General features: G+C 39.9%; 1 protein-coding gene across 1 annotated transcript; it reads left to right on the top strand.

The window, feature by feature from the left end:
- The first annotated feature begins 4,598 nt into the window (after positions 1-4,598).
- On the top strand, positions 4,599-22,953 carry pcca (propionyl-CoA carboxylase subunit alpha). The gene is made up of 23 exons (XM_029520543.1): positions 4,599-4,652; positions 6,056-6,133; positions 6,298-6,345; positions 6,478-6,546; positions 6,658-6,771; positions 8,316-8,369; positions 9,447-9,578; positions 10,160-10,196; positions 10,742-10,820; positions 11,321-11,423; positions 11,544-11,638; positions 13,857-14,007; positions 14,345-14,488; positions 15,674-15,748; positions 15,882-15,950; positions 16,451-16,526; positions 16,698-16,911; positions 17,154-17,256; positions 17,692-17,790; positions 17,915-17,968; positions 19,320-19,460; positions 20,237-20,314; positions 21,647-22,953. Exons 1-23 carry the CDS (start codon positions 4,599-4,601, stop codon positions 21,713-21,715), a joined length of 2,136 nt encoding a protein of 711 aa, XP_029376403.1. The 3' UTR covers positions 21,716-22,953.
- Positions 22,954-25,109: the final 2,156 nt, after the last annotated feature.

The raw sequence follows: 25,109 nt of genomic DNA, 5'->3' as shown, positions 1-25,109 counted from the left end.
GAAAAACTGAGGAGACACTATCAATGTGGCAGGTTGAAAACTACGACTGTTCCTGCCTACAGAAGGGAAAGAGTTTGAATTTTGTGTTCTATAAGAATGCAGTAAGAAAGCATTTCAAGATAAATAAAAAGCCAATGAAAAAGTATCTAGGGTCATCATGTTTGGAATATTTATGTCTCTATTAACCTGCCACCTGTATCTCTAAGAATAGGAATACAATTGCTTTGACAGATGATGGAAAAATTGAGATGGGCCTAAAATTGAGTATAAGTAATTGGGTTAAGGGCAGGACTTAGGAAATTAGCTGAATGTACAAGAAATAACCTAACCTAAACCCCTAAACCTCACATTTCATACAGACTATTAGAGAAAGAACCAGATCTTCTGTATATATGTTCTTTATACATACATGCACACACACATATATATATAGATGCAAAATCACATACTGTGTGGCTTAATAATAGAGTACAGGTGTTAAACTGCTCTGACTGCCGTCCAGAACTTTCACCAGTTGAAAACATTTGGTGCAGACCATTGACCAGTTCAAGTAACATATCAGGCAACAACTGGGAAAACATTCCTTTCACAAAAGACGTTCGCCACACTGTGTCAGGAATACTATTCACTAAAAACTATGTTGTCACTGTGGTACTACAGGAAGTGTAACTGAATAGGGTTATGAGGGTGTGTTCAGACTTCACATCTTATTAAATAAGTTAAATTAGGGACATTTTATAAAATAAATCCTGTCCATAAATAAAGTTGAGACTAAATAAGTTAAAAGCATTGATGCCCCTCCCTCTCTCCATTATTCTGGTCTCTGGAACATCATCATGCTGTGGTGGCTGGTGTCACTGTAATCCAAGAGGATTTGCTGTGGAGGGTGATTTTATCTGAAGACAATATTGCAGTAGGTTTGGTTTGCAAAAACGTATGTTAAAACACTAGAACAAAGCAGTCAGAGAAGTCTGAAAGGTGGTCCAAGCTGTGTTGGGTTGGCACAACTATGTTGTGAATGGACCGGAGTGGGGTGATTCTGGCATTGTTTAAGTGATAATAGCATAGAGAAGTAAGGAAGTAAGAAAATTAAGATATATATAATAATGGGGTCAATTTGATTTGATAAGTTTAAAGAAAATAAAAACAGCAGAGGCTCTGTGGGAGGAACAGTGGTGAGCATTCAATAAATTGGGGAGTTGAAAATTACGTTGAGATTTCGCAAGGAAAGTACAAGTCTATCAGGACCCCAGTGATACTGACTTCCAAATTGTGTAACCAGGTTGTGGGCATAGATAAACAAATACTTTGCCATAGATGGAAGATAGAAATGTGTTTAATAATAAAAGTGAGAGAAGTTGAGGTAGTGTAGCTAGTGTAGTGAGTGTAAAGCAATGAGAAAGGAATATAAAACTCTCAGAAGGTTAAAGGAGAACCTAGACTTTAAATTTTTAATTGAATATAGATTATTCAACTATAGCTCGTTGCTAAAGCTCTTTACATATTTTTTATCAAACTTTCCTCTCAGTCTGGATATTCTCACTGTGTCCCCCTGATTCATAGTCATCTTGAACTTGGCTTTGTATCTGAGAGGAAAAGAACCTCCACATTCTAGTTTTCAATGTATGGTTGAATCTTTCCACCACCGAAGCTTTCAGATTGCTGGCCGTGGCAAAATGTCTGTGATGACATGGTTCAACAAATGAGACATCACGGCTTTCACAGTGTTCAAAAGAATGGCGGACAGCCGTCCGTTGGTCGCAGCCCCTCTCTCCGGTTCACTTTTCGATGAAGATTCTGAAGATTGCTTCAGACTAGCCAGCTGGGAGTAAAGCGTGTCAGGAACGCTCTGCGTAGCTGTTGGTGGTGTTGAAGACCGCTTAGGACTACCCTGTAGTTTAGAAGGACGAGGACAAGGACTGGGCAGGCAAACCAATGTGGGTAGGAAAAACATGATTTTATCTTCTTGTTCTTTTCTCTCTTTTTTAAGACAGCTTCAGTATGGCCAAGAGGAGGAGTTACTCGCACACCAATGGAACAGAACTTTTTTTTTAAGCGTGTTGGAATTGGTCAGGAGGAGGACGAGGAGGAGTTATTCGTAGACCAATGGCACAGAAGGAGTGGAGTCTATTACACCAGAAATTTTCTCACCAGCAGAATGTCTCTGGAACTCTGACTGCTCGCAAACAAAGTTTTAATTTTCTCCGTGTATTCCTCCATCACCGTCAACCAGTTCTTGAATTGAATGTGCAAACATCTCTGAAACACTCCGCATTCGTTGTTCTAATACTCCAACACAAACTCGTCCTCACACCCTTCACTCACCCAACGGGCAGCTCTGTAGTACCATCAACCCGACGGGGTACTCTTGGTCTCCCACGCAATGCTGGCTACAATTTTTTTTTTCAGAACTCCTGATGATTCCATTTCTTCTTCTTCTCCTCCTTCTTTCACAGCATTCACGCTCAAATTTGATACACCCACCAGCGTCAGTGCTGACCAGTCTGTCGAGGTGAGTGTCGCTCTCGATCCCGTCAGGCTGTAAACCTCCTCTTTTTCCAACTGATAAAAAAACATCTCTTGGTAAGTATAGTTGAACACGTACCCCCAGGCACTGCCGTCCAACAGTTTCCAATCTCTGTGGAGAGCCTCGGGTGCTGGAGTCTGAATCTGACACAAATACGTCACCCTATTCTTGGGAGCGCCTCGTAATTTGCTATAACTCATTAATGGACTCTCAGCGATCAGGATAGTCCGGATGGTAGCCATTTTTTCTTGCTCTCAACACTTTGGGGTTTCCTCTCCTTTCAGTACAGCAGAGGATTACGTCCTATCTCTACAACTTTGGTGCTCTTCTTCTAATACCCGCCCTCGAACGATCTGATTGGTTGTGACCTCATCACTAGGGGTGTGGACACGCTAGGGGAGTGGTTAAAGGGGCAGGGAAACTCTCTCATTGGTCGACTAGGGCAGGGTCAAAAGGTCAACTAAGATCAACGGACCTGTCAAGTTTGACGAGAAGGTGTTCATATTACTCTCTAATGCTGCTGCATAGTAACAGTAACAGCAACAGTAAATGGAAAAAGAGATCACATTCCTCCTGTGCTAGCTTCTTGTCATTAGCTCCCGTAAAATTCTGAGTAGAATTTAAAATTCTTCTGCTAACATACAAGGCTTTTAATGCGCAAAATTTTGCGTTATATGAATAAAATTGATTTGATTTGATTGATGTGGACACAGACGGACAAAGGGCAACGAAAGATTCATGAACAAAAAAGCTTTGAAAGGTAAGAAGGTTGCATACATTTCTCTTAGCAAACAGGAGCAAAAGGAATAATCAAAAGAAACTGTTCTGGTAGAACAGCTGGGTCACAGGGGGAAAAAAGGCTGACTCACACAGTGAGAAATTAAGAGGTAGAATAAAATAAGGCAGAGGTTTGGATATATCAAACTAAACCATCCACTGGATGTCGTGAACAAGCATTTTTCAGGATTATGTGAGTTTTGCTGAGCAAAGGAGTAAGAGCATGTAAATACTGTCCAAAACAGAACAAATTAATGAAATCAAGAAACTTGTAATGACCCTTAAAGAATGTTTTAGCCATTGGAATAGTGAGTACATTCCAGAAAAAAACTAAGTGATAATTACAAATAAATCAATCTAGCTATATATATTGTGTAGAGAGGATGTTTAACTAGTCCAAACTCCAGCATAGTAGATGGCAGTAATGCACCTTAACACTGGCTGCATATCGCTGTGATGGAAAATTTCTGACATTGACTGTTCTGCTAGTATGATGGGAGAGCTCTGCTGGGGTTATAGGAAAGTCAATGGTCAAGGTGCTCAAGGTCTCAGCTGGACAGATTGTTATGAGAATGATGCTAACACCATATATTTTGTTTACTATCCCCATTCTTATCAATAACACTATATAACCTGTATGTTTTGGAGAGCTCGGGGCTCTCTCACTGACTGACTGTCCATGCGGACGGTCCAATGCTATTAAACTCAAGAAAAGACAGCTGATGTGTGCAGACTCTTTTTCCAAGGTTTTTGTCAACTTTTTTCCACCACACCGCCTAAAAATTAGAAGAAGGAGAAGGACAAGCCCGTCACTGTAGAGCAACGTGGCTGCACAAATTAAAATTATGGAACTGAGCATAACATTAGATCATGAAGGAATAAGTGGGAATGAAACAGCTGACAGGTGGACAAATCATCTTTCAGGAAACTGTGACTCTTGTGATCAACAGGAAACAATAGAACATGTCATACTTTACTGTCCAAAATGTAATGAAGAAATAAAAACTCATATTGAGCCTCACAAAACAGGAAGCTTGTGTTAGTTTAAGAGACATTCTACAGAGAAGTTTGAATGTAAAATGTTATGATACTCTAATAGAATATCTTAGAACAGGTTTGATAAAAAGAATATAATCTTGTTTTATTTCATTGTCTAAGTTTCCCTTAGTACAATTAAGTCAGACGCTCGATACACACTCCATACCAGTCGGTGGCGGTAATGCACCATAACGTTTTTTGCCAACCGCGTTAAAAACCAAGAAGACGAGGAAAGAAGAGGAAGAAGACGAAGAATATGGCTGCACCCACTATTTCATCGTCTTTGGCCAGACTCCTGTTCGCGGTTAAGGTGAGTCGAGCAGAATTTGCAGAACATGTCCTCTTGTTCAGCACGTACCCATTGTCCCTGTGGCCCTCAGTGGGCAGTGAAACAAACCACAAACCCGACGAGCAGATGCGAAGAGTTCGTTGCAGTTAAAGCAAAGGTTATTCTTCCAAAATGTGTAAACCTCTAAACCATAAAGAAAAGACTTTTGTCGGAATGTCAGTTGTGGTTTTGCCTTCGACAAAGTGCAATTATTTGATGAAAATTTAATTTCAGTAACACTGAAATATTAGTTTTGTAGCGATTAGTTTAGATGTCAGCAGAACCGAGAAACCAACGGGTCCAAAATGAATCGGAATCATGATATTTTTTAATGACAACAATATATAATACAATAGAACTGAACAATAAGGAGTTTGGTCATTGCAGTGAATCTTCCTGTGCTTATGGAAGAACAATTCCAGCGCCTCTTCATATGGGAAGTCTGAAACTTCTGGCCCATTTATTGAGATCCGCAGACAGGCTGCTAGATGGTCCGCAGAGGTGGCAAAAGTACTCACACTCTGTACTTAAGTAGAAGTACAGATACATGTGTTTTATGATGTAAGGAGTGGAAAGTACATATTTCCCTGTATATGTAGGCCACCGTGTGTGATACAGAGCTTAGAGGAGAACTGTGCGAACATGGAGAGACAATAATTACATTCAGTCGCGTAAATAAAAATAAATAACAAATTACTATGTTGTTTAATAAAAGCACAAGGTAGCTATAGACATGTTATATAAGAAAAGTAACCTTAAATGATGTCTGTTGTGGTCTGGCACTATATAGAAAAATAAATTATATTAAATTAACTTGACCTTCTGGGGGGGACTGGAGGTGCCTTTGGGAGGCCGGGGCGACCCCCTAATATAATGGTAGGGGAAACACTGAACTTGTTTGTATTCTATATGATGATCACATGCACACAGTGTTAGGGTTGCATTTTACCGAAAAAGTATTGCTCTCCAGTGACGGTAAATATCCATTAAGCTCGTTTCCAGTTTACTGTTGAAACAAGTTGTTGTTACATTTTGTACATTAATATATTATTAAATTATTTAAATTTGGCAATAAGGCTTTACATTGTAAACAAATGATTGAGATTAGGTTTGTGTATTTCTCTCTCTCTCTCTCTCCCACTCTCAACCCCCTCCCTGAGCCTGGTTCTGCTCGAGGTTTCTGCCTCTTAAAGGAAGTTTTTCCTTGCCACTGTTGCCAAGTGCTTGCTCAATGGGGGATCTGTTGGGTCTCTTTAAATAAATTTATAAAGAGTTTGGTCTAGACCTGCTCTATATGTAAAGTGCCTTGATGTAACTTTGTTATGATTTGGAGCTATACAAATAAATCTGATTTTGATTTGATTTTGATTTGATTTGTATTTCAGTATGCTTCACTCCAGTCCAGATGTAGTGGAGTCCATGGCAAGGTTCAGTATTCTACAGTCTACAGTCCCAGTGAAAAGGTAAACACTGATGTGGTAACAAAAGGAGGGAAACTTTCTCCTAAGGAGTGTAATGCCATGTGGAAACTACTCCTGAGCAAGTGGGTAAACAAAGCTGTTGTTTTAGAGTGAAGAATGTCCTTGTTAAGCTAATGATAAACCTCCTAATCTGTTTCTCTTCACAGACCTTTGATAAGATCCTCATTGCCAACAGAGGAGAGATTGCTTGCAGAGTAAATAGAAGAAATACACCCACCCCACACTAACTAAATATTATAGTGCATTTACCACAGCACACAATTATCTATACCCACATAAACACAATACATGGTTGACTGTAGCATTCTTTTGTGTTTCTCCATCAGGTGATCAAGACATGCAAAAAGATGGGTATTCAGACTGTAGCTGTTCACAGTGATGTGGATTCCAGTGCTGTGAGTCAGTACATGTGATCTGCTGTTCCAATTAGAAATCCGGTTTTAGCCTTTTTTGATGTATTTTAGGGCACAGCGAAAGACTGGGCTTGACCTCCTGTATGTGACTAGGTCCATGTGAAGATGGCAGATGAAGCAGTGTGTGTTGGGTCCGCTCCTACAAGTAAGAGCTATCTGAACATGGATGCCATCATGGATGCCATCAGAGTGACTGGAGCACAAGCTGTAAGTGGTGCGGTGGTAGACATCATGAATAAACTCAATAGATTACAACTTATTTCTCCTATATAGTGTGCCTAATCTTTTGTTTAGTATATATATATAAACATTATATTAAAAAAAATGAATACCTTTTATGGCCTTAGGACTCAACAGTGCAGCAGCCATATTGCATCCGTAAAAATTACTCTTCCAACACTTCAACTGCCTTTATGGGCACTTTGGTTCCATCAGTCAGTACATTTACATGCAGAGTTAAGTCAAGCTATGGTTATAGCTCGATAAAGTCATCTAATCAGACTTCTGTCCTCGTCCCAGTGAAATAAATGTATTTATTGAAATGATGTCGCTTCTGCTATGATAGGTGGTGATATGCACTCTTTCAGCTTGTGGATAATGGGGCACTACTGATTGACCTATGACATCACAGACCACAACAGAGGTGGAATGAAAAAAAGCGAAATTAAATTAGCTTTTGCTGCAGACATTGCCATGTTCGACATGTTAGTTGAATTTTTTTGACTGACCTCCTACGTTTACGTTTTAAATGCTGTTTGACTTCTGGGTCATAGCTTGGCGCAAAACTTAAGCACATGCAATAATTCTGTTCTTTTAGGTGTCATGCAAACGTAGTGACTTTCAGGTTTAGCATAGCTGCATGTCAAAGAATGTCTGCCTTTTTGTGTGAGAAACAAAAAAAAGCTTTTAAAAATCATGTTACACCACTAACATTGTTTGCAAATTCAGTTAATCAATAAAGCATATTTATTCCAATTCTTATGAGCTTAACATGAAATGAAGTTAAAAAAAAAAAAAAAAAAAAAAGAGAAGACCACGGTTTTTTCTGCCAACCATGTCCTGTCCATTTATTCATGACCCTGTGGTAGAAAATGCTCAGATAATCTGGCGAGCATTGGACTGCCACTGCAGCATAGGTCCTTTGGCCGACTTTGAACCCAGAATGCTGCATCTGTGGCAGACAGAGTAAACATCTGTTGGCCATAGTGTGCCAAGCCTTGGCTATAACATTTATAATGGCAGCTGTCTTGCTTCTTTTTGTAAGTTTGTTTTTATATTGTATCGATATCATAAAGCTCCATTAGGAGCATTGGTTCTGCTGCAGATAAAACCAGTGCTGTAAATTTCACCTCTCTTTGGATCATTTCATTGTTAGACATGCACAAAACCAGATTTTGTAAAATGGGCCTGAATTAGGGCTAGAATGTATTAATGTAACAATTCTGAGATGGTGCTAATTTCAGTCTGGCTTTATTTGAATAATTGGGTTTTATTTTGCGATGTTGGTGGAATATGGGCCAACTTACCTTTGCCATATTGGAGCTTCAGTTAGAAGATGTATCACTTTAGTTTAAAAGTTGCGGTTTGTGGTTCATCAATTTTCTCAGTTTGTTTTGTCTCTAAAGTGTCTGCCTTTGCAGTGTGTCCAATATACAGTATTTCTAAAATATATCCAGGGTAATTTCTTGTAGCTATAGTCTCGTGTCTGAAAAACATTTAATTATGTTTTTTTTTTTTTTTCCTTTACCAAGGTTCACCCAGGCTACGGGTTTCTTTCTGAAAACAAAGACTTTGCAAAGCGATTGGTGAGTAATACACAGTCACCTACCAATTTTCTGCAGCAGCCAATTTGCTGCAGTGTAATTTTCTAATTAGTTTCATTTATCAGATTAATTATTTATCACATTAATGCTCAGGTTCCACACAATGGTTAAGGGAACAGACTTGGCAACACACACACATGCGCACAAAATGTGGTCTTTTTCGGAAAAGATTTTCACCTTGAGGTGACTCAATCTCTAAAATTAAGTGAAAGGAACAAGAAAGAACAAGAAAATGTTTAAACATTGTTGTACTACACCTTTTTATGACTGATACCTCCCTAATTTAGGACATAACCATAGCTGTTCATGACCAATAAGTTTCGGTTTCCGGCCTGGGTCCTTTCTGTGCAGAGTTTGCATATTTTCCCTGTGTCTGTGTGGGTTTCCTCCGGTTACTCCGGTTTCCTCCCACCATCCAAAGACATGCATGTCGAGGCTAACTGGTAAAGTTTCTCAATTGTCCGTAAGTCTGAATGTGAGCGTGAGTGGTTGTTTGTCTCTGTCTGTCTCTGTATGTTGACTCTATGATGGACTGACAACCTGTCCAGGGTGTACCCTGGACAGGTTGTCTCCAGCAACCTGCGATCTGGAAACGAAAAAGTGTTAGAAGATGGATGGATGGATGTATTAATATTAAAATGAAGTGTGTTCAGGAACAGTTTGAGGAGCATTGCCACCTTGACACTGTGGAAACGGTTGCATGACTGACCAACAAAAGTCTGGTATCAAGTCATTGATGTAGTATATTTTTAAGGCCCATTATCAAAAGAACAGCATGTTCCTACTACATAAGTAGTTTGTCTAATTTTGTGATTTGTGCAGTTAACTCTTGGTAAAGTTGTGCATAGCATATTGATTGCTCAACCTTTTCATTCCCATCAGGACAGAGTGTATGTATACCTGATTGATAGAGACTGGGAGGTGACTCACTTATTGGTTTATTGCACCTAGAACACTCCCATGATAAATTAAGAGACTACAGAACTCTTATGACCTATATATATATTTTTTTTAATACACCTGAAATCTAAATGTCATGGTTGTTTTATTTTGGTACAGGCCGCAGAGGGTGTGACGTTCATTGGCCCTGACACTCATGCTATTCTGGCGATGGGGGATAAAATTGAGAGCAAGCTAATTGCTAAGGCTGCTAAAGTCAACACAATCCCAGGATTTGATGGAGTTGTCAAGGTATTCACATAGGAAGGTTTCTTTGTGGGCATCAGTATTTACTATTCATTTCAAATTCATCCAATTGTGTCTTGTTAATGAACACTATAATGAGCCATATTAAGAATGTCTCCTGTTACATGTATAACAATATGGAGTTCAACACTTGCATAATACACAACCAGAAACATTATAAAAACAGGATCACATACAAATGCTTTGTATTTCATTATTGTGTGGCGCATAACATTTCCACTGAGATCAGTCAGCCTGCTAAGAGGTCAAATACTTATACACAATCAATCAAGCAATGAATTATCCTTAAAAAAAATCACAGATTTTTATTATTAACAATTCTTAATAAGGTAAGAATCTCACATAAGATTTCAACAATTTTCAACAATTTTATGCAAAGACACGCAACTGCACAATTGTGACCACTGTTTGACTGACCGTATGATACCCATCTTGTTCTTTATCCATATTCATAATCATACTAGAGCATGTGGACTGGTAAGTGTAGTTCAGAACATGGAAAAGACAGTAACTGGAAAATTACTGTGATGTATCACCACCCCTAACTGTATCCATGTGTTTGTCAGACTGCTGAGGAAGCTGTAAAGATAGCACAGGACATTGGTAAGTTATCGCTACAATTGAGACAAGATGTGTCTGTGTCTGTCTGCAGTTTTGTGGCTTGTCTCTTTACATTTCAACTGTATGCATTTGTTTGTTTTTTTTATACTGGCTCATCATTTCAAAAGGACTTGAGGCCAGGGACTCAGGAATAAAATACCGACTTGATCCCGATAGCTAATTCCGAAACCACATGCGTTTCATAGTCTAGGTGCAAGAGCTGGTATTCAAGGAAGAATACTCTTTAGCTGAATGAAGTTTAATGGCATTTGATAGTGGTTTGTGCCGATAATCTGTATGAACAGCATTTTGACATTCTGTCTGTTTATTTTTGGCAAACACAGTTGAAGAGTGGTGGAATAAATATTCACAGTACTCCAAATTAAATTCCTGGATCAAGATTGCATTGCAGAATAAGTGCATCTGTATACGAACTTGCCTGTTGGTGGACAAACCTATGCTATCACTGGGGCTGCTGGTGTTGACATTTGTGTGGTTTAACTGAGTCATGTTTACAGTTTGAGTGTTGACATTTGTGTTATTGCTAGGCTATCCAGTGATGATAAAAGCATCTGCAGGAGGAGGGGGGAAAGGAATGAGGATAGCTTGGAATGATGAGGAGACCAGGTAGTCGACCTGTTTCTGTTTATTCTCTCTACCCTATTCTCTTCAAAACATCTTCATACATGAATATTATGTACAAAGCCCAATTCCTGGAAGCAGTGAGGATCTTATCTTTTTTGGAACAAGAATGTAGAAACTTAGTGCAGCTACTTCCCACTTCAATAGATGTCTGCTAATGCTAAATCCTATTAGGTAGGACTCAAAATCTCAGCCCAGAGGTTCCTGCAACAGGATATTGTGTTCATTTTTTTATTTTTTATTTTTTTTTATGTTGTCATGTCCACAGTCCAGCTCAAATTCAGTTCAACAATTTTAATAATTTTTTTTTTAAACAGTGGAGTGGCTGGTAATATAAATAATTGGGGGCGGGTGGTGGAGCAGTATTGTATTTGCTCACATATCTGTATAGATGTGTCAGAGATCCTCTGTTACACACGACTGTGTTTAAAAAAAAACACACACACAAAAAATAGAAAACCAAAACAATTCTGTGTCATATTCAGGGAAGGTTTCCGGTTCTCATCCCAGGAGGCAGAATCAAGCTTTGGTGATGACAGACTGCTCATTGAGAAGTACATAGACAATCCCAGACACATAGAGATCCAGGTGGGAGACCTTAGGTGTTAAAAAGTGATGATGTGTGTAATGAAGATTGTATTAAAAAATAGAAAATGAACTGCTTTTTTTGTATGTGTTTATGCACATGTATGTGTGTGCTTCTTATAGGTGCTGGCTGATAAGCATGGAAATGCTCTCTGGCTGAATGAGAGGGAGTGCTCTATCCAAAGGAGGAATCAGAAGGTGGTGGAGGAGGCTCCCAGGTCAGTCAGTGAAGACTGACCACAGCAGCAACTACAGGGGCTTTGCTTTGTTGTTTCATTTTTTTGTCAGTTTTCACTGTTGCATTTTAAAATAGTTTTGTGTTATCTTCTGGTAGCTTCTGTGTTTATTTAAAACATTCACAACAATTGAAAGTTTCTGTACAATGAATGACTGAGTGCTGAACTGTTGCTTTACAAGTCATAGTCAACTTTATTTTCAATCTCTGCTGTATTGTTAAAGCAAATCACAGTGCAGCTAAGTAGAAAAAAGAGTAATTGAAGCTGCAAGCAGTATTGAACAGGCCTTCCCACACCTGCGCAACTCTGAGGCCCCTGGACACGCCCCCACTCAAACTCAAAAATTTAAGTTTTAGCTGTGAGTGGTGTGTGTAACATATTGTGATTGTCCACTATTCAGCACCAGAGAGCACCCATCAGTTTTGCGTTATGTGGACGTGCACACTGTGGAGAAGACGTCTTAAATATCACACAGCTTGGATGATTTTTGCATAATGAGGGTGACATCCTGGATCCAGGAGGTTCCGCTAGGTGTGTAACTCAGTATTGATACATGGACCTGTTCAGAGTGGGTGTATGAGCAAGTATGTAAAATTTGGGGCAGATTGGACAATGTATGTTAGTTATAGTGTGGAGTGTATACTTTGTGGTGCCAGAGAACTTCCAGCAATGTCATGTCATAGTGTATGATGTGGAGAACACACCCTGAAACATAGTGTTCAGGGCACGAGTCTTATCACATGTGCAAAATTATGGGTAGATTGGGCAATGTATGGTGGAGTTTTATAGGGTTATTGTTATTAGTGTCCAATATATGGCAATAGAGATCATTCACCAATCTGATGTCATGTTGTCATGTAGGATGTGGAAGTGATGTGGATGGATGTGAAAATCTGCTGTTTGGCTTACATCCTGTGTCCATGTGGCGCTCTGCATGTGATTCAGTATTGATATAGATGTGTTTAGGGCGGGAGTCTACATCTACCAATCCTGTGTCATGTCATGGCATCCTGGGTTATGTGGTGAACACCCTGTAAATATCATTTAAATCTGATGTTTATTCTTAGGCTGACCACCTGTGTCCACGAGGTGGCGTTCTGTGTGTGACTCAGTATGAACACAGATGTTCAGGGCGGAAGTCTTATCAAATTTATTGCAGATTGGACTATGTGTGATGGAGTTCAAAGGAATTCCTTTTTTATGGCAACACATTTGCCGTCATTGCCATGGAAAATGGGTGCAGTGGAGGAAAAAGAATTTACTCATCTTTTATTTGAAAATGAATGGCATGACAATGTGACCTTTTCCTGTAAAGATAGAGTACCATAATTTCCGGATTATAAACCACTACTTTTTTCACACTCTTTGAATCCTGCATCTTAAACAACTATGTGGCTAGTTTATGGATTTTTATGGGTAACAAGCGTCATACCGCCAATACATTTAGCGTCACATTAGACTAATGAAATTACTGAACAGGTCACAGTGCACCACCCTTATGGAAAACACACGAAGCAATGCATACAATGCAGCTTTCAAGTTAAAGGCGATTGATCTGGCGAAAAGGCGAAATCTTTCTGTGTAACATAATTCCTGCAATATGCCATTTCCTCCCATATTTCCAACACCTGCAGTTTATAAACAAGTGCAGCCGATATGTACAAAACTGTTTTTCTCATTAAATTTAGCGGGTGCGGCTTATATTCAAGGGCGCTCTATAGTCCAGAAATTACGGTAAATTATTATGCTGCCTCTGGGGGGTGCCTAAACTTTTTCATACCACGGTATCAGCAAACAGTGATTATTCATCAGTGTCATTTCCCACCTAAACATTTTTAGCAACACTGGGGATTTCCTCAGTTCAGCAGATATTGGTTAATTGGGTGCTTTCTTCTGAGTTTCTGCATTGTCTTGACTTGACAGCTGCACAGACCAGCAATAATCTGTCACATTCAACTTTAGCACCTGCTGCTGCTATATTGGCTGATTAGATAACTACATTACTAAAGTGCCAAATAATAGGTCCTAACGGAGTACTCAGTGAGCCTACTGTTGATGTCTTATCAGCGTGGTTACTTTTGCAGTAATCAGTGCTTAAGTGCTGTAAATTTTAAGTGTTGAGAAAAAGGTGTGTTTATTTTTTGAACTTGTTTCAATTAGACCCTTTACTATGCTGATTTGGAGTTTCATGTCCTACCAGCACTTTCCTGGATCAAGATACCCGGCAGGCGATGGGAGAGCAGGCAGTACAGTTGGCAAAGGCTGTGCAGTATTCAAGTGCTGGGACTGTGGAGTTCCTGGTGGACTCTAAGAAAAACTTTTACTTTTTGGAGATGAACACACGACTGCAGGTGAGACAAAAGGATGTGTGTTTGTTTTGTTTGTTATTTGTGTAGTGCACATGTGCATCAATCAATCGAAGATGATTGGTGCACATGTGCATCAATCACGCCAAAAAAGTGAGGCTACAGCAGGAACAACTTGGCCAAACTTACCCAAGCGGAGTTTTTAACCACTTGTCACCATGTGTTAAGCAATGCATGGAGTTTGAATTGGCAATCTGAAACCGTTTCCATTACAAACCACCTGATGACCATAAGATTCATTTAAAATTCCTGGAAAAACGCCAGTGAGTGATCCTTAAGTTTTGCAGAAACCTGTATCTTCTTCATTTAATTGTGACCCCAGGTGGAACATCCAATAACAGAATGCATCACTGGCCTGGACCTGGTGGAGCAGATGATTCGGGTTGCCAAGGGTTACAGACTGCAGCACAAACAGGAAGACATCCCAATAAATGGCTGGGCCATTGAGAGTCGAATCTATGCAGAGGTGTGTGTCAAAAAAAGGAAAACAGATATAGGCCAACAAACTTTTTTTGTTTGGCTCTATATATTCTCCACACATACATTTCCAGGTGAAGATTAATTTGAAGTGGAGAGAGTCTCTCTCTTGTTTTACGTTATGTGGAAATGTACACTGTGAACAAGAAAACAACAAAAACGTCTTGTAAATATCTCATAATTTCCAACGATGTTTGCATAATGAGGCTGAAATCCTCTTTCCAGGAGGTGGCGCTAGGTGTGTGACTCAGTATTGATACATGGACCTGTTCAGAGTGGGTGTATGTGCAAGTGTGTAAAATTTAGGGCAGATTTGACAATGTATGTTATTTTTAAGAAATCACTGTTGAGTGTACGTTTTGTGATGCCAGAGAACTTCCAGCAATGTCATGTCATAGTGTATGATGTGGAGAGCACACCCTGAAACATAGAGGTGCTCAGGCAGGAGTCTTATCACGTGCGCAAAATTATGGGTAGATTGGGCAATGTATGCTGGAGTTTTATATGGTTGTTGTTATTAGTGTCCAATATATGGCAATAGAGAACATCCACCAATGTGATGTCATGTTGTAATGTAGAATGTGGAAAGCACACCCTGTAAATATTGTGAAAATCTTGTTTGTTGTTTGGCTTACATCCTGTGTCCACGAGGCGGTGCTCTGCGTCTAATTCAGTATTGACATAGACATGTTCCAGGTGGGAGTCAGAACCGGTGTTCAAAAGTTGGTGCTTATACGATACTATATGTAAAAGTTACGATATCCTGTTAGAGGTGCCCAGAATTGCCCAGATGACTTTTCATCTTCAGTGTCTTGAAATGGAAGTGACTGAATGTGAGCTTGTTTGATAAAAGGTGCAGGAGGGGTCATTTAATAAAGGAGGCTTGCCAACTTCCTGTGTCCAGTTGTTGGTGCTCAGTAATAACTGATAGATGGATTCAGCATGTTACGCTGATTATGTGTGGTGAATTGTAAGCCAAAGCACTTCCTTTTTCAGGGTGATGGCGCCACGCCCTCTGCCCTCTTGATTGTAATGTTTCGACAGCGATGCTGCTCTAAAGTTTGATGTTACTGATCAATAATGTTCAGCTGTGACAGTGACAGAACACCAAATGTCATCTGAAGTTGCTGGTCTGACTGCTGTGAAAACCTGAGGTGTTTTTCTAATCTGACAGGATCCGTACAAGTCTTTTGGTCTTCCCTCTATTGGACGGTTGTCTGAGTACCAAGAGCCACTCAACCTCAAGAATGTAAGCGTGCATGCGTGTGTCTGAGTCTTAAAGTTTCATTAGACACCATTCTGTAAAATAGTCAATTCTTCATCAGTATTTAGAACACCAGCCTCACACTCTGAAAACGATATCTCTTCTGTCTCATTGTCAGGTCCGTGTGGACAGTGGAATTGAGGAGGGAAGTGACATCAGTATCTATTATGATCCCATGATCTCCAAGGTCAGTGTCATATTTAGCATTTAATTAAATTAAATCAAATTTTTTTTATACAGCACCAAATCATAACAGTTACATCAAGGCACTTTACTCACAGAGCAGGTCTTAACCAAACTCTTGATGTAGTTGTTAAAGAAACCCAACCGGCATTGAAAGACGGTGAAAGCAGGCATGAAGGAGAGTAGTAGGGGACTCGGTAAAGGGATGGAGAAAGGACAAATGCAGGAGGATATGAAAAATACAAACAAAACACACAGGAAACATGCAGTGACTGCAACCTGGTAGTACTAAATGTGCATTAGCTTGCTCATTCAGAGCTTTGTATGTTTGGAGAAGGATTTTGAGTTCTATTCTGAATTTTACTAGGAGCCAATGAAGGGAAGCTATTTGGCCAATATTTTTAGGAACAAATTGTCACGCCAATAAATAGATTATGATAAATGTTAGATAAATGTTATTCCACAAGGGTGTGTTTATGCAGTAAGTTATTGTGTTACCTGTAGCTGGTCACCTATGGAGCTACACGAGGTGAAGCCCTGGCCCGGATGGAGGACGCTCTGGATAATTATGTCATCAGAGGTACACCTTAGTATTTTTACACTGAGGATACAGCACCAGTCAACAACTTGGATGCATTTTCCTCTTTCTTTGAATGGGAAGGTGTGCCCAAACCTTTGAATTGTACTGTATTTTAAGGCATATGTTTGGGGTTTTTTTTTTTTTTTTTTTAATGAGGTTTATTCTCTCCAGGTGTAACCCACAATATTTCTCTCTTGCGGGAAATCATCACCCACCCACGCTTCATTTCTGGTGACATCAGCACCAACTTCCTCCCGGAGGTTTACCCAGATGGCTTCAAAGGTCACCAACTGGAGGCAGGCAAACGCAGGGAGCTGCTGGCCTCAGCAGCAGCACTCTATGTCACAGTTCAGCTTCGGTCACAGAAGGTGCTAGGCAGCCTGAAGTAAGGATGTACATGGGTGTGGTCCCTCCTTTTTTAATATTTACAACAGTGCAGACTTACTTATCCTGAGCAGACTAATTTAAATGAATGAACACTTAGAAAGGGCAGGAATGCACTGAGCTCATTAACAGACACTGTAAAATGAAATGTCATCTCCAGATTACATCTATACAATGTTTTGACTCCCCAAAAATCGCCTGATGTTCTTGCTCCTGTTTACATTAAATGAGTATGTCTTCCAGATTGTCTCCCACCCCTGTGGAGAGGAGCCACTGGGAGCTGTGTGTGCAGCTTGGGGAGGGGTGTTATGCTGTGGAAGTTGTCAAATCAGGAAATGTTTACAATGTGAGTATCTAAGATGTACCCCTCAGCTGATGAGCTAAATTCAGTTAATCATAAATCTAAATATAAATAATCTTTTATTGATGTTTTAGATGAGTTACATACATTGGTTAAAAGAGGAATTGTCTATCAAATCTATATATAAATGAAATATTTTGACCCACATATAAATTAAATGTATCAATAGTGCTATGGTGCAATGGTGCTATACAAATAAATCTGATTTGATGTAATTTGAGACTAGAAAAGTACATCACTGGAAACACTGAAGCTGAAGCATGAGGTGCAGCTCAACTGATAAGAAAAGAGAAATTAAATACTTAATGTGAGTTAACAGTTCATCAAGCCTAAGATAAGGGAAAGGTATGTGATGCATCTTGAGTCCCTGCATAGGCTTACACCAGTATGTCACTGTGGAACACAACAATCTGTCTGTAGGTCGAGGTGGATGGCGGAACAGTAGAAGTCAGTGGACAGTGGAATCTGGCCTCCCCACTGCTCCCTCTTTCCATCAATGGCACACAGAGGATGCTTCAGGTAAATGCTAACACATACACACATAATTTAGGGTTCTTCGGGTTAGGCACCACTCCTTCCACCCTCTTGTTTGTTTCACAAAGGGGCAGTTTAGACTGCAAAAGCTATTTTATCTATTTTTTAGTGTCTGACCAGAGACGCTTCAGGGAAGATCAACTTGCAGTACCTGGGCACAATGGTGAGTCTGCACATACACAGCTATCACCAATCATAAGAAATGTTTATGTCAGATTTTAATAGTACTGCCATTGTTAAAAGTCAGTTCAAGCAATTCTCTCTCCATTACAGATTGAATCGAATAGCACACCTATAACAACGAATTGACTTACAGTTGATGTAATTTAGTGAACTCTCTCTGTGAGCTCTAGGCTGCTAGTTTACGTTGATAAGCGAGAAAATGAATTATAGTCATTAAGCTGTTTTCTTGACTTCTTCAGTACTGAGTATAGAACTGATAATGACTATGGTGTTAGCTTCTGCATTTCCTCAGGAAAGACTCAATAACACAGTGACAGTACATCACTGGATCAAGATCCAAAATGAGATGCTGGGATATGCACTACAGCTGGCATCACTTCTGTCAACCATAAGTGTTCTTGCTGTTTGAATTTCTTAAAGATTGTAGTATCCAAATCCATGGCACCCAACCTCCATGGGGTAACCTCCATGGGGTAACCTCCTGTCTCTCCAGCCAGCCTCTTGGCATTCTGCTGCCAGCTTGGTGTACCTGAGGTATTTCCGTTCATGTGCTGCTGCTCTGCCCTCTTCCCAAGGGACGATGAGCTTGATTAAGGAGGACCATCTTCTCCACTGCAGACCATATGATGATGTCTGGCCGAAAAGTAGTTTTAATAATCTTCCTTGCTGCCTTCTGAGGTCTGCCACCACCTGGCATTCTTTTCTGGGAGTGAGGCTTTCCCCTGTGGGAGGCTGGAGCATGCTGCCAGACCTCACAAAACATGCCAGTGTGGGCTCTGTTAATGTTTCTGCATGATTCACTGCCACACTGTACCTCTCCAACACCTCGGCAAGCTTTGCCAGGACTTGATCATGGCGCCACCTAAAGCGACCTTGGGTCAGCACCACTTTGCACCCCAACAGAATGTGCCCTAGGCTTGCCTTGAAGCAATTGAAACAATTACAGTAGGAGTTTAAAAAAAAAAAAAAAGAGAGGTTCGGGCTTTTTCCTTTTCAGAAGAATGACCTGCTGTTCCAATAAAGACACCAGCAGGTTTAATCCAGGAAATTGATGTGCATGAACAAGTTATGTAGACTGTCCATTTCTTTTAATTTTAACATATATCCCATTATTTGACAAATTGTGAAGGAGTAGCAGCTCATGAACTACACAGACTGAATCAAATGTATGAGACTCTTCACGCAGCTTCTCCAAGTGACACAAAAGCAGTTGTTCTCAACAGTACCAGTTAAGACTATTAAAGCAGCTGCCCCTTGAAGCTGCAGCCACAACCTTTATGTTAGTTAGGGTATTTGGTATCTGTTTCCTCACATTCCATGTTTTTTTGTAGTTTCAGGTAAGGGTTCTGTCAAAGTTGGCTGCACAATTGAATTCCTACATGCCAGAGAAAGTCCCAGAAGACACCAGTAGTATCCTGCGTTCACCAATGCCAGGAACAGTAGTGGCAATGTCCGTCAAACCTGGAGACACGGTAACACAACTGATATGTTCATAACTCACAAGTTACTTCAAAACTGTAATGTGTTATTTATTACTTGTTACTGTCTATTCAAAGTAATTCATTACATTATAATATTACTGTATTTGAAATGTAGGGCATTAAACTACTTTTGTATTACTTTTAAGTTACTTGCACCAAAATAGCTGGAAATATGGAGTTGGCATTCTAAATGTGGCTCATTACACATCCATTGGAAGATGAAGTGGAATCTGATTGAACTTGACTTAAAGCAAAAACTGTGTAATGTAATTACAATATAATAGCCAATTTCGGGAAATGGGCAGAGCTTTAGGTTTTGTACAAAAAGTGCATTTAACTATGATATTCCTCATGTCCTTATTTCATGGCCTTACTACATGGGTGGTTGTGTGAGAAAGGATGTGAATGACAATAATCTTTTACTTACAAATGATACATTCTACCTGAGCACAATGAAAACGCAAATGCTTACAAAAAACACAATTAGAAAAATACATTTGTGGAATTTTTTTTAGTCTGTGATTCAGTGGATGTTACAGGATTGGATCCAACTAACCAAAAGAGAACCCACCTTTTCATACAGCCACAATGTGCCTTCAATTCACATACTATAGGTTTCAGGTCTGAGTGATTTGTAATGAAAGTGATGTGGCACCCTGCTGACTGAAGTTGAACTGGAGCTTTCTTCAGTTTGGGATTTTTTTCTGGGCTGAAAGACAAGCTGCACATTAAGTCATTGTTTTTACTCTCTTTGTATGTTATTGTAGGTTGCAGAAGGTCAGGAGATCTGTGTGATTGAAGCCATGAAGATGCAAAACAGTTTGACCGCTGTCAAGCAAGCAAAGGTAACAGACAGTGGTGTTGCAGCCATTGTTTGTCACTGATACAGACCCACAGCATCTGTGCATCCTCTACAGTCAAGTCTATAAATATTTCGACACTAGCACAATTTTCAGCATTTCAGCTCTGTACACCAGCACAATGGATTTGAATTGGAACTGCATTAAGTGCAGACTTTCAATTTTAATTTGAGAATATTTGCATTCAAATCAGGTGAATGGTGCAGAAATTACAACATGTTTTATACAGTATTTTCCCTCCAACTTTTCAGGGACCAAAATTAATGGGACAATTGGCTGATCAGTTGTTCTACGGTGTATTAGTCCCTCATTATTTCCTTTAGAAGGAGCACAAAAAAGATCTACAGTTCATTTCAAACGTAGTATTTGTGTTTGGAATCTGGTTAGGACCAAGGAGCTGTCACGATCAGTGAAGGAAGCCATCATTAGGCTAAAATCATCAAAACAAACCCATCAGGGAAACAGCTAAATCTTTGTCTGGCCAAATCAATAAATTTTTTATATTGTTAAAAAGACAGAGTGCAGAGCAGACCACAGAAAGCAAGTGTGGTGAATGGCTGAAGAATCCTTTCCCTGGGTAAGAAAGCCCACATCAAAACAGTTGGCCAGATCAAGAACACTCTCCAAGAGGTAGGCATATCTTGGTTGAAGTTGAAAATTAAGAGACTTCACCAGAGTGAATACAGAGGGTTCACCATGTAAACCATTGGTGAGCCAGTGGAAGAGCCAGATAAGTGCTTGCCAAAAACATCAAAAAGAGCCTGTACAGTTCTGGAACATGATCCAATGCACAGATGAGTCAAAGATCAACTTTGACCAGAATGATGGAAAAAGAAGAGTACGGAGAAACGAGGGAAAAGCTCAGCACCTTGTCAGTGAAGCATGGTGGTAGTGGAATGGCACTGGCATATATAGCTGCCAGCTGGTTCTCTTATATTTATTGATGATTTGACTGCTGATTTAAAAACATCAGGATGAATTCGAAAGTCTATTGGTCAGTATGAGGGTTTTTGTTTTTTTTTTTTTTTCAAGGCAAAGAAGTGGAATGTTCTGCAATGGCCAAGTCATGCAAATACCCTCAAATTGCAGTTGAAAGTCTACTCTTAAAGCACATCTTCATTGTTCCATTTGAAATCCACTGCTGTACAGAGCCAATGAAGAAAATTCTGTGAATGTCAAAATATTTATGGACCTGACTTCAGGCCCATAAATCCCAATGCATTTGATGACAAAACAGACTACTCACCTTAAACTTAAAACAATGTAGCATCTTTCATGTTCTAACTGTTTTAACTGTGTGCGCATGTATCCTCACAGGTCAAAAGTGTCCAGTGTAAGCCAGGGGAGACAGTGGGAGAGGGAGACCTGCTGGTGGAGCTGGAATAAATCAAACCTTTGACATCACCCCAGTTTGAGCCATAGTTTTTTCTGTGCCCTCAAAGGAAGATGTTGACAACCTGGACAGTAAACAAATTGACAGAAATAACCACTTGATTCTTCTCCTAGTCTCCACAGTGGCCACTACCATTTAATTTCCCTTTATGTGGCTCGAATCATAGCTGTATCAGCTGTTTTCTGGACAAAATTGTTAGGTTGGGTTGTGTGGCCTTTCGTTTTGATGTGCTTGTGAGAATAACACTGCTGCCCTTCCAGTAAGGTGAAGGCACATCTTTGTAATAAACTGCTGCTGAGTCATCAAATGGTTTGGGTTTTGTTTTTGTTTTTTGTTTTCAGATATTACTGCACACAAAAAAACTCCAATTCACCTCTATTGTACTGGAGTGGAACAGAATCCGCTCAAGTTGTGTACTCAATTAAAAAAAATGACACAAAGACAGGCTCAATATACAACAGATAAAGTACTCCTTTTCTACATTCAGTGTCTCTGACTCCGTCAGGCAGAACAGTATAAGTAAAAAATGAGTTGGTACACTATTAGTAACACAGGGTGGTGATCTTTTAAATTCTTTGTGAACTAATATAACAGGACATGGCTTCTGCCCGAGAGCCTGGATTAACATAACTGGGATTTCTTTTCGTTATCTGTCTTTACAGATTTTCTGGCACCCCCAAAATAGGTCTAGCATCACACATGCATGATAATATACCCCAACAGAAAGCATATTAGCTTTCGATTGAAGCTAGCTACCGTGAAACACCAGAAGTTACCTCCCTAAACTGAAATCCAGTTTTGTGATACACACCCCTCATCTGGATCCTCCTTGTCAGAACCGTCATGTGGTAAATGAACATTTAATTTACTGGATATTTGCTGTCTGCTCAGAGTGGTTTTTGATTCCCACCTCTGTTCTGTGTTGCTTGTCCTCTGCTTTACCTTTACTGGCTATTATGCTGCAACTTGCCATTCTGTTCTTTATTAAACATGGTATTTACAGTTAAACCTGAAATTATTCACACACATTGTAAGTTTTGACTTAAAGTTACTTTTATTCAACAGAAAAGTTTTTTTTTTTTGTTTGTTTGTTTGTTTTTTGGAAATGACCCAGAACCTTGGACTTTCCCATAGACTGTGACAGTTTGCAAATGTTATGAATAATTTTGGACATGCCACTTTGTGTAAATAAAAGCTGAGAGATTATTTTTTTCCACAATGACACCTCTTGTACATGTTTTATCTTTTGGGAGAAGCCAGTATCATTTCAAATAAAAAAAGCAAAAAACAACTCAGTTGAATTTAAATAATTTAAACTCCTGTTGAGGAGACTTTTCAGTTGATTTGTCCAGACAAATCCACCACCCTGCCTTATATAAGAGTAACCAGTAACTGATTGTCGTCTGAATCCTTCCTCAAGCCAGCACAACGCAAAATATACATGGATTAACGGATATGCATCCAGCCAGATCTTAGATTGTTGCAGACCATGAACCCCCATTACAAGTGGTACCACTAAATGCATTAGTAAAGCGCAATAAGTAAAAATAACAGTGATAAGTAATCAAAGAAATTTTCAGAATTGCAGTTGATGATAACCCATTGCCACAACTCAGAAATGGAACAAGCGGTAGAAGATGGATAGATAACTCATATTAACTATTGCAGCAGCAGGTATTGAACAGGAACAAGAGGCTGTGATGATTCAGCGCCGGCAAGGAGGGGGCATGGGGAGAGGACAGGAGGGAAAAGCACACTACAAGAAAGGGAATACACAAAGTTAAGCTCTACTGTGGTGGTGTGGTGCTGGGTTGTGATGATATACATTTCTCAGTACTATTTTCACTTCTTGCTTTTCTTGTAGTGTAACCCGAGTGATAACTTTTCATTGACCAGTATAGGCTCATAATATAAGAAGTTATTTATTATTATTATTAATTTTTTACGTTACTATAGCATGAACAATCCCTTCGTAATACATATATATATATATATATATAGTATCAAAATGGCCACTTGGAGGTCTACCTTTAGGCTCTATGGACCTTTAACATCTATGCTTTGGACAATATGGACCTTTAGAAAGAAATCAAATCAAATCAGAATTATTTGTATAGCGCCAAATCATAACAAAGTTACATCAAGGCACTTTACATATAGAGCAGGTCTAGACCAAACTCTTGATAAATTTATTTAAAGAGACCCAACAGATCCCCCGATGAGCAAGCACTTGGCAACAGTGGCAAGGAAAAACTTCCTTTAAGAGGCAGAAACCTCGAGCAGAACCAGGCTCAGGGGGGGCGGCCATCTGCCTCGACCGGTTGGGTTGAGAGGAGGAGAGAGAGAGAGAGAGAGAGAGAGAGAGAGAGAGAGAGAGAGAGAGAGAGAGTGAGATAGGGATTGGAGGGGGGGGGTGTAGGCAGGAACATGTTGCTGCATGAAGTTCATGGAGTTGAGCTGTAGTACAGAATTCATTAAATATGGGACCAGCAGGTGTTGCAGGAACATGGGATGGAGATGAGTCACCACCTGCAGGATGAGGACAGAGAGAGAGAGGAGAGGAACTGGGAGAGACAGAGACTTTGGCAGAACATGGTTAGTAAATGCAGTATGAATGCTTAGAACTGGGTGAAACAGTTTTTTTAAGAAGGATGGTTCTTATCAACGCATGCAAGGGGGGAGGAAAGGAGAGCGAGCAAGACGGAGGGAGAGAGAAAGAGGGCGAGGGGGAGAGAGGGTGACAGGGAGAGACGGGGAAGTTCCTGTTAATATTCGTGCAGCAGCGTTCTGAATTAACTGAAGGCCTTTTAAGGCCTTTGTTTGGACATCCAGATAGTAATGAGTTACAGTAGTCCAGCCTAGAAGTTACAAATGCATGGACTAGTTTTTCTGCATCATCCTGAGAAAGGATGTTTCTGATTTTCCAATTGAGTCTAGTAGGGAAAGAAACCCAGAACTAAGGCTGTGGCTTTCTACATCTACATGCATATTGAAATCTCCCAGTATAATGATTTTACCTGTACTGAGTACTAACTCTGATATAAACTCAGAAAACTCTGATAGGAATTCTGAGTACAGACCAGGTGGACGGTATACTGTAACTAACAGAACTGGTTTTTCACCTTTCCAGTCTGAGTGGGAAAGACTAAGAGTGAGGCTTTCAAAAGACCTGCAGACAGATTTTGGTCTGGGGTTGATTAATAGGCTTGACTGAAATATTGCAGCCACCCCCCCCTCCTCGACCTGTGGTACGAGGGATATGAAAGTTAACATGAGTGGGGGGTGTAGCTTCATTAATGCTAACATACTCATCCTGCTGCAGCCACGTTTCAGTTATACAAAATAAATCAATATGATGATCAGCTGTGAGATCATGTACTTGTAGAG

The sequence above is a fragment of the Echeneis naucrates genome, chromosome 15 (assembly GCF_900963305.1).
Source record: "Echeneis naucrates chromosome 15, fEcheNa1.1, whole genome shotgun sequence".
NCBI lineage: Eukaryota > Metazoa > Chordata > Actinopteri > Carangiformes > Echeneidae > Echeneis > Echeneis naucrates.
The sequence above is the reverse complement of the archived record's forward strand: the minus strand, read 5'-3'. Positions and strand labels throughout refer to the sequence as shown.

Bases quoted from the DNA above. Each gene is read 5' to 3' on its own strand.
- pcca (XM_029520543.1), top strand. From the start codon at position 4,599: ATGGCTGCACCCACTATTTCATCGTCTTTGGCCAGACTCCTGTTCGCG. The intron at 6,772-8,315 runs GTAAGTGGTGCG...TCCTTTACCAAG, and splicing joins GAGTGACTGGAGCACAAGCT to GTTCACCCAGGCTACGGGTT. The intron at 10,821-11,320 runs GTAGTCGACCTG...TGTCATATTCAG, and splicing joins TGGAATGATGAGGAGACCAG to GGAAGGTTTCCGGTTCTCAT.